Source organism: Kryptolebias marmoratus, linkage group LG11 (assembly GCF_001649575.2).
Source record: "Kryptolebias marmoratus isolate JLee-2015 linkage group LG11, ASM164957v2, whole genome shotgun sequence".
In the NCBI taxonomy this organism is placed as follows: Eukaryota; Metazoa; Chordata; class Actinopteri; order Cyprinodontiformes; family Rivulidae; genus Kryptolebias; species Kryptolebias marmoratus.
Genome location: NC_051440.1, coordinates 17,909,101 through 17,917,899, shown reverse-complemented (window position 1 = coordinate 17,917,899; position 8,799 = coordinate 17,909,101). Strand labels below are relative to the sequence as shown.

Sequence of the window (8,799 nt, the reverse complement as noted above, 5' to 3'; positions counted from 1 at the left end):
AACAATGGTGTGAATGCTTAAAAGCATTCACACAATTACAAAAAAAACAGAAGATGAAATTATAGAAAAACAAGGAATCAGTTCTGGATCAGCATTTTTTTCTCCTGATTGAAAGAAGCCTGTCATGTAGAGGCTGATGGAGACAGAAGTGATCCTGACATCAACTCAATGCTGCAGGAAATGCATGAAGGCTGCAGACCGAGGGGCAGGAAACACAACAGACTTTCACTCTTCTTTATGGCTCTGTAAACAAAAAGGAGGCGATAAACACACAGCATCTGCACTGAACCTGATCAGGCAGCTGAACAAGCAGAGTCGCTCATCCTGCCCCTTTTTATACGCACCATTCAATAATTATTCTTGGTTTGAGCTGATATTTCTTATTGTTTTCAGCCACAAACGTCTCCGAATCGACTCGGCCTTTGTGTCATTTTTATTTGCCTCCAAATCTATGAATCAGTTTGACAATAATAATCAGTTTATCCTGCCTCGAACTATAAGCCTTTAAAGGGATCGTAATAAAAAGAGTTTATGCAGAAATAAAAGAGGCCGAAATGGAGATTTACCCGTTAAAATCATAAATAACTATTGTTTCAGGCAACATGCACTAAACTGTTTTTAATGCACAGATTTCTGAAGAGCTTTAAAAGGATAAAGAGTTAGTTTTATAATATTTCTTTTGTGAATGTAATGTAAAAACAATCCACATAGGAAACAAAATGCATTAGGAGAAATAAAAAAAGATGTATTGAGCAAATTATCACACAAAACAATTGTCATAATGAGGCACAGAAAGGATACCGCATGTGGAACAAAACGAGCAATTACTGAATAACCACTGTTTAGTTACAAAATTAGGCACAAAATTGATTATGAGGACTAAAATGACCACGGGGAGTGACAAAATGGGTGCAAAGAGATGCAGAAATCACAGTGACCTAAAAAATACCAAAATAATGCATATAAAGTATGATGAAAAGTTGTTTTTTTTCCAGAAAGAGATGCAAAATGTCCACAAAAAACATACAAAATTACTCAAATCTCCCAAATAATGTCTAAGAGATGCAAGCTAAACCATAACCGGGATATAAGATGACCACAAATTTGACACTGAATGGTACAATGAGGTAAAAATGATGACTAAAGATACAATAAAGCTTGTATTGTACTAATTAAAAACGCTTTGTTGTTGTTTTTTGTCTTCGTTTGTTTTGTAGTCATTTTGTATCCCCTTCAATGTCCTATCAAAAGTGCGGGATTTTCCATTCGATGCAGATTCACGTCGCAACTTTCTTTATCTAACCCTTTGCGAATTTATAGATTTTTTTTTATTTATATTGCTATAAACACACTAGAATAAAAATATAGCCGCACGCTCTGTGATCAAAACGTATGTGCTAGCAATTACCAAGATTATCCTGTGAACTCATCGACTGTTGGGTAGATTGTTTGTTTTCCGTCGTCAGTGAAGGCAGCAGAAAGAGGCTCCTCCTCCTCCGGTAGTCCGAGCGGGAAGTTCTAATGCTCGTCTCGTTGGGGGAAAATTTACCAAATATCCTGGCTCTTTTTTTTAGCTTAAATATTATTTTTGACAATTTTAAAGTGGTGGGTTTGAATTTTACGTGTTTCCCTTTATCTAATAGCGGAATCCAGGCCTGGTTAAAGCAACATTAGGGAAGAGTGAAGCCAGTTTTACCTTCCTATGTGTTGAAATAACTCTGTAACTTCTTAGAAGAGTAATTTTTTAGGGTTTATTTTAGCCTTAAGTTCCTTTTACGGTGATTCCATGGATTTGCAGGGGTTGTGTCATATTGTATGTCGTCTGTGTGCTTTTAGGACCACTTGAGTCATGAGCAGCGAGGAGAGGAGCGTCCCCTCACCGTCCAGGTGTTTCGGACAGGTGAGTGGCTCTCAGACGAACTCATCCCCTCAGGTGGCTTTCAGGTCAACAGGATGAACTCGGGTCACAGCTGTTTGGTCCTAAAGTTATGGAGGAAGTTCTTGGTTTATTCAGAGACGTGTCAGACTGCTTGCAGGAGAAAAGTAGATTAATGTGCACACAGGTTATTCACCTGTTTTAGTCAAATTTCCTGCATTTTAAAGCACGATGAAGCAGACTGCAACAAATCACATATAAATATATCGTCTGCATTTATTACCCCTTTCCCTGCGAAGCGAGGGGTGTGTTTGTTTTCTTCTCTGAAGTCAACCCTGCAGGACAGATGTCTTTGCTTTTTTGTTTAGGATTAGTTGTGCTTAGCATCAGGGAAGTCTCTCCTTTTGGAGATCTGTGTTCAGAGTCGAACTGCGAACACGCTGGTTAGACACCCAATGTGTGACACATGGAGAAAGCTCTAAACAATAAGCCAGAAATGGTGCAGATTTTTGTAGAACTGACAGGTGAGGTCGCAGTCGCCAAAACCGCTCACTGACTGTAACTTTAAAACCAAGGATTGGTTTTCAGGGAGAACCCGCATGGCGATCCCTACAAGGTAACCCGCACTGTCTGTGGGTGGCGTTCGTTTTGTGTCTTGTCCCCTTGCTGTTGTTGTTCGTGCCTTAACGGAGGCCGGGTTCTGTCCAGCGCACCTACACGGCGGAGGAGTACCAGGCGGTGCAGCGAGCCCTGCAGCAGCGGCTGGGACCCGAGTACATCAGCACCAGGATGGCCGGCGGAGGACAGAAAGCAAGTCTTTGTTCCTCCTTTTTCGCTTTGCACCCCGAGCTGCACTCTGCCCCTCGAAGCCGAGCATCTCAGTTGTGACTTTAATCCAAACAGGTGTGTTACATCGAAGGTCACCGGGTCGTCACCCTGGCCAACGAGATGTTTGGGTACAACGGCTGGTCGCACTCCATCTCCCAGCAGAACGTTGGTACGACTCAAAACTGCCTTATCCTCTGAGGTTATTGTTTATTATAGTAAAGGAAACAGATTAAACTGTGCACAGATAATCATTTTTATAATTGAGGCCCAGTGTGGGTTTAGTTAAAAGGGTTTGCAGTTAAAACAAAACAACACAGCTCACCAAGTCAGACTCACTATGTTTGGATATTTTCAGACTTTGTCGACCTTATCAACGGGAAGTTTTACGTTGGAGTCAGTGCCTTCATTAAAGTGCAGCTGAAGGTCAGTGAAACACTCGTCTGTCAGTTCATTTCTGGTCTCATTACGATGAATTGTGGGTATTTTTTTCTATTTTCTGCTGTTTTCCCCCCACGTGTCTGTCCTCCAGGACGGCTCGTTCCATGAAGACGTGGGCTACGGAGTCAGCGAGGGGCTGAGGTCCAAAGCTCTGTCTTTGGAAAAGGCGAGGAAGGAAGCGGTCACAGACGGCATGAAGAGAGCGCTGAAGTGAGGATGTCTACAGCTTCATGTTGCTTTGCTCGGCCTTCTGCAGGAAATCTAATGTTTTTAAATGACTTTGTCACGTGGAGATGTTTCGGTAACGCCCTTGGAAACTGCATACTGGATAAAGAGTACCTCCTTGCCATCAACAAGATCCCCAAACGGGTCAGAAGCAACATTTAAATGGTATATTTGTATAAATGTCATGAACTGAACCCACTAATGCTTCTAATGCCTCTGCTACACAAAGCCTCCACCTCCTCTGGACCCGGCCCAGACTAAACGGTCTGAGGGGCAGCCATCTGTAGAGAAGGCCCGGTTCTGCAGCCTGACCCGAGATGAAAATCCTGTTTCTACAGCCGGACCTGCCGGGGTGCCGCCGGAGCCCCGGGCGCCCAGCCGCTCAGAAGTCCACACTCCCAGCAGGAGGAGCGAGAACCTCAGCTCCAGGTAAACGCGCTCAGACGCCTCTCAGGTCTCAGGTCGCGTCGGCCCCAAGAAAACCTGCGTCCCTCACGGCCCGCTTTCCTCCTCCTCCTCCTCCTCCTCCAAGATCCGCCGTGGAGCCTGCGGACCCCGTGGCGTCTGAAGCACACACGGACCCCAAGCAGCTGAGAAAAATGCGACAGCAGCAGCTTCAGGAGAAGTTCAGGAGGGAGATGGAGGCAAGGAAGCTGCAGCAGAACCAGGAGCAGGTCGCGTCTGAGGGGAGGTCAGAGGTCACTGCTGGACGAAGATCCACCAGAGGTAAAACTTTCACAGAAAACTCTAAACTTAGATTACATTTTAGACATGCAGAGAATTGTGATTAACATTTTATGTAGTTTTATGCCAGTTTTTGTACCTAACCCTTATGAAGAATAAAACCTTTATTGGACATTAATACAGTAGAATGACAAAATAATTCTGTTCACATTAGAAAACAGTAAAATGCTTTAAAAGAAGTCCCAATTGTTTTTTAAATTAACTTTAAACAAGCTTAATTACACTGTATTCAGCCATTTTGTGTTTATCAAAGAAAAGTAAAAATTTTTCGTATGCAGCTGACAGTTTTGATAAATTAAGTAGTTTATTTATATCGGTGCTTTGCAATAAAATGCATGCACGCAAAATTAAAAACAGCTGACTTAAAAAAAGGACATTTACAAACAAATTGAGCAGAATGTTGAAGTGAAACAGATAATAAAGGTCAGAGGAAGTGGGGTTAGATTTTAGTTTGAGGATCTGAGAGCTCCAGCTTTAATAACCTTATTTATGTATATATATATATATATATATATATATATATATATATATATGAGTGGCTCGTTTTCCTTCTTGTGTTTCTGCTCCTCAGGTGAAGACGGCGTTCCCTCAATCAGCAACGCCACGTCTGAACACCAGAACGTCAGCAGCAGGGACGCACATTTAACAGGTGCTGCCGTTAAATCGCCACGTTCGGTCGGTGAGACGTTTTTCCTCACTTCTGATTCTCCGCAGACGATCCTGAGCTCTGGGATTTCTCTCTGGACGGGATGGAGGATCTGGACGGTCCAGCGGGAGAACCTCCTCCCAGGGGGATCCGGCCCGGCACTCCTGGGAGTCACCAGATGCAGACGCGCAGCAGGACCCCTCAGGGGGCCTCCAGCAGACCTCCGGAGGCCCCAGCGAACGGTGCAGCGCGTCACCCGGGGAGACACGGTGAGGTTCCGCCATCCGCCGCAGAGAGAGCGAGCTGACGGCGGAGTTTTAATTTTGTTTCTGTCCTTCATGTTCAGGGGAAGCCTTCAGTCCGTACAGACAAGGACAGCACATGAAAAAACGCCGACTGGACCCATGAGTCTCACTTTATTCTCTATAATCCACCTGCAGGTTTATTTATTTTGAACAGACTTATGAACTTAAGTTCATATTGCTGCTCTGTATGCTTATTTTACAAATATAAAACTAAGAAGTTGTGGCTGCAGCAATAATTCAAATGTCTTTTTTTATTTTTTTAAACTTTGTTGCTCCATTCCTAATAATGTTTGAGGGGAAAAGTAAAACCTTCAATGGCAGAACTGAGACAAGAAGTCCTGTATTTGATATTTTTTATTTGTTTTTTACATTTTGTACAATGTGAAAAACATACACAAAACAGACACAGAATCACAGGAAGTCAGGAGGGATCAGAAATAAGAGTAACTGTGTCAGTGGCCTCAAACAGTAATGTACAGAGACGGCTGGGTATTGTAGAATAGCGTACGGATCTTAACTTTTGCGGTTTTGTGCTGTACAGTGGGTAGTTGTCATTCGTAAGGTTAAACACCGGTGAAGCTAGCATGCAGAACTTTGCTGATAATCTGATGCTGAAGTTGTGCCTATGATATTAAAAAAAGAAAAGAGTTGAACATCTTTCAATACTCAGGAAAGCAAAAACAACAAAAAAACACCCTATTCTGATATCAAAAACAAAGATGGCAACACCTCATCAGCATGCAAATGTTTTCAATACTCCTCACTCCCTGTAAAACTTTAAACATTGCATATTCTGCATTGCAGTAATTCATATTTTTTTTTCTCTAGAGAAGATAATTCGATCTACAAGCAGGCAAAAAGAGTCACGACGGTAGCATGGCACTCCTGGAGGGTGGTGAGACAACAGCTGAGTCAGCGGGCTGACCTCCGAACCTTTGTACAGCTCACTCGCTACTCGAACATGTGCGTCTATGAAGTTTGTTTAATAATAAATCCACAAAACAAAAAAACAAAATGTCAGCAAAATCTTTGTTCCCATGAGCCAAACGTATAAATACACAGCTGATTACACGACCAACACGAAGGTAAATGTAGAGAGGAGAGCGGGTTTCCACGTCACCCGGTGTGCTCTTTGTTCTGCAGTCCTGGCGTCTGGTTCAGTGTTGCATGCTCTGAACTGGCGTTTACTTAGCGTACCGGTTTGGGTTTCTGGTTGTCCAGCGGAACGACTAGATGGATCTGGAACTTATTAGTGAGGATGCAAGGCACTAAGTGTTCCTCGTGTTTGCAGAGTGCATGTGCATTTCGAGTGGGTCACCACAGGCAAACTCTAGTGACTGAGAACTATGAAAGCATTTACCTCACTTTAGCATATATACAAAAACAAAAATAATAGAAAAATGGGTGCAGGGCAGTCATAGGACAGCTTAATAAATGGCAGGATTACTCCTGCGGTCGTGAGAAGGATATTAATAACAACCCTGCAATTGCACTTTTTTTATATTTCTTTAACTACATGTTGTTTAACAACCTTTAATAATAATTACAGTGAGACAACATCAAAATCTGATGGCTGAATACAGGTCCATAAAGAACATCGTCTGTCGTATTAAATATATGCTTACAAAAACAGACCACAGACAAAGAAAACCCCAGACACCTGCGATGCCAGAGGTCACAGTTAAATGTAATCATGGGTAGAAATATTTCGTGTGACGTGACTTCACGCAGACTTTCTACACGAGTCGTAAAAGTGGGGAGAACCTCCCCATCGAACTGAAATCTGTTTTAAATACTTTCCCAATAATAATAGTAATAATAAAAGTTTAATTTCGTGGGATATGATGAGCAAACTCCACAGTTCATACCTCACAGCTGAGCACAAAGTGAAGTGGTTTTATGTTTCGATTTCAGAGGGAAAACAAAAAAAAAGACAAAAGTTAACACCCTGTCCACACTCAGTTTGGGAATTTCAGCAGCGTCATCTTGTCAGTTGCAAAAATGGTGGTCAACACCAGGACAATGCTCTTACACGTGGCAGAACCACTGGCTTATATGTAAATCTGAATGATAAAAAACAAAAAAACTTAAATCACAAGGACATCAGACTCTCACAGACAGAAATATGTTAAATACAGAATCATAACTCAATGAGGAAATCTATGTACAAAGCCAAATGTCTACATGTGTTTGGGGATTAAGGCCACAGTTACAAAGGGACAGTTTATCTACTTCACCATTATTGCGTTTTACTTCGACACTGGGATCTATTCATACTGCCAACCCTACGGTCCTTTCTGCCTAACTTTCCAAATCTCTCCTCTCCTAACGCTACACGTCGCCTTGCCTCTCGGCCTTGGACAAACTAACTGTCCCGCTCTCGATTCACTTCCTGCACGCTTACCTTTCTCTCCTAGCTGAAACAACTTAACTTTTCGACCTCGAGCCGCTCAACCGGGTCGGCGTTCCGTCGAGCAAACCCGACAGGCTTGGTTTTTAAAGTCCAGATCTGTTAAAGGGGCGTGAACCACAACCCCCCCCCCCCTTATCTTCTCCCCTTTCGAATGGAATGACACAACGACGTCTGCTTTCAGAAGACACCTTCGGCTGCTTTTGGTTCTGCCTTTGGTGCAATACAAGTACAGGGCACAACCCCCCCTGCCCCCCAACCCGTCACAGCTTGTTTCCACAGCTAACGACAGGATAAGTGTGGGACGTCTGTGCTGCGGATGGACATATTGCACTCTTCTGCCAATTATCAGACAATTCTACCTGAGAGGGCTCAAACCACACAGCTCAACTCTTTACCAGAAATAATACACAATGATAAAAGTTGAAATAATAATAATAATAAAAAAAGAAGCACAATACAAAGCCAACTAACCAGCAAAACGTAAAGAGAGGCTGTGGTTCTCAATTAATGACTGTCTGACTTCTCTGCCCTGTATGGCTCTTCATCCCAGCCTGGAGGAGGACCTGGACTGGGCTACGTAGGCCTCGGGTTGGTTCCTCCGTGGCCGGCTGACATCTGGTTGGTTGGTGTTGTCGCCATGTGGTAGCCCTGGTGCATTGACACTGAGGCTGTCGCGGGCGGCGGGTACTGTTTCAGGGACTGCTGTGTTGTATTGTGCACGCTGACCTGGCACGTGCCTGTGGGTCCCGCCCACTGAGTAGCACTGTAGGGGGTGGAGGGGTATCCAAAGCCCTGGGCAACCGGGCCGAGAGAGCCTTTACGAGGCCCCAGGGCGGCCGTGGGATTGCCTGGGTTGGGAAGATGAGCGTTGGTGGTGGATGTACTGTTGGAGGGTGCGGGCGCCGGGCAGAGGAAGCCTGGGGCAGAAAATTTACGGCCCATGTTGCCTGAAGGGATAATCTGTAAAACCAGAAGGAAGGATTACTACAAGAATATTACCGTATTTTCTGCACTATAGGGCAAAGTTATGACAGTTTTTTTTTTTTTTTTTTTTAAATACTGAATGCCTACATCGTGTCCGATGGCTGCCGGTGCTCCACTTTTAGGCCCCTTCTTGCATTGGGAGAGACTGATGGCATCTCTAGCCCAATTATCCACTAGTTTGTGCAGGTCGTCGGTAAAGGTGCCCTTGGACTTCTGAGCATGGGAGACAGAAGGAGTGTGTCCAGCCCCCTGGGACGCAGAAGTCGAGACATTCTGACAGTAAGCCGATCCATTACTGGAGCTGGTTCCACTTGAGCCTGGAAACACAAGATGGAAGATT

General features: G+C 43.9%; 2 protein-coding genes across 9 annotated transcripts in view; one reads left to right on the top strand and one right to left on the bottom strand.

Moving 5' to 3' along the window:
* rad52 (RAD52 homolog, DNA repair protein) overlaps window positions 1-6,614 on the top strand; it is an 8,814-nt gene extending 2,200 nt beyond the window's left edge. For 3 of the 4 annotated variants that reach the window (XM_037978360.1, XM_037978359.1, XM_037978358.1), the window contains exons 2-12: window positions 1,837-1,900; window positions 2,585-2,686; window positions 2,780-2,873; window positions 3,060-3,127; window positions 3,234-3,352; window positions 3,436-3,511; window positions 3,597-3,796; window positions 3,900-4,093; window positions 4,683-4,760; window positions 4,826-5,026; window positions 5,104-6,614. In XM_037978360.1, the coding sequence (XP_037834288.1) occupies window positions 1,850-1,900; window positions 2,585-2,686; window positions 2,780-2,873; window positions 3,060-3,127; window positions 3,234-3,352; window positions 3,436-3,511; window positions 3,597-3,796; window positions 3,900-4,093; window positions 4,683-4,760; window positions 4,826-5,026; window positions 5,104-5,165 (1,245 nt within the window). In that variant the 5' untranslated portion in view covers window positions 1,837-1,849 and the 3' untranslated portion in view covers window positions 5,166-6,614. Of the gene's footprint in view, window positions 1-33; window positions 1,606-1,836; window positions 1,901-2,584; window positions 2,687-2,779; window positions 2,874-3,059; window positions 3,128-3,233; window positions 3,353-3,435; window positions 3,512-3,596; window positions 3,797-3,899; window positions 4,094-4,682; window positions 4,761-4,825; window positions 5,027-5,103 lie in introns of those variants that run through there. The other variant, XM_017405867.3, reaches the window with a different exon arrangement.
* Window positions 5,859-8,799, bottom strand: part of LOC108230043 (serine/threonine-protein kinase WNK1) — a 27,333-nt gene continuing 24,392 nt past the window's right edge. For all 5 annotated transcript variants that reach the window (XM_017405863.3, XM_017405862.3, XM_017405865.3 and 2 more), the window contains 2 exons: window positions 8,547-8,776; window positions 5,859-8,435 (listed from right to left, as the gene is read on the bottom strand). In XM_017405863.3, coding sequence (XP_017261352.1) covers window positions 8,049-8,435; window positions 8,547-8,776 — 617 coding nt within the window. In that variant the 3' untranslated portion in view covers window positions 5,859-8,048. The remainder of the gene's footprint in view (window positions 8,436-8,546; window positions 8,777-8,799) is intronic.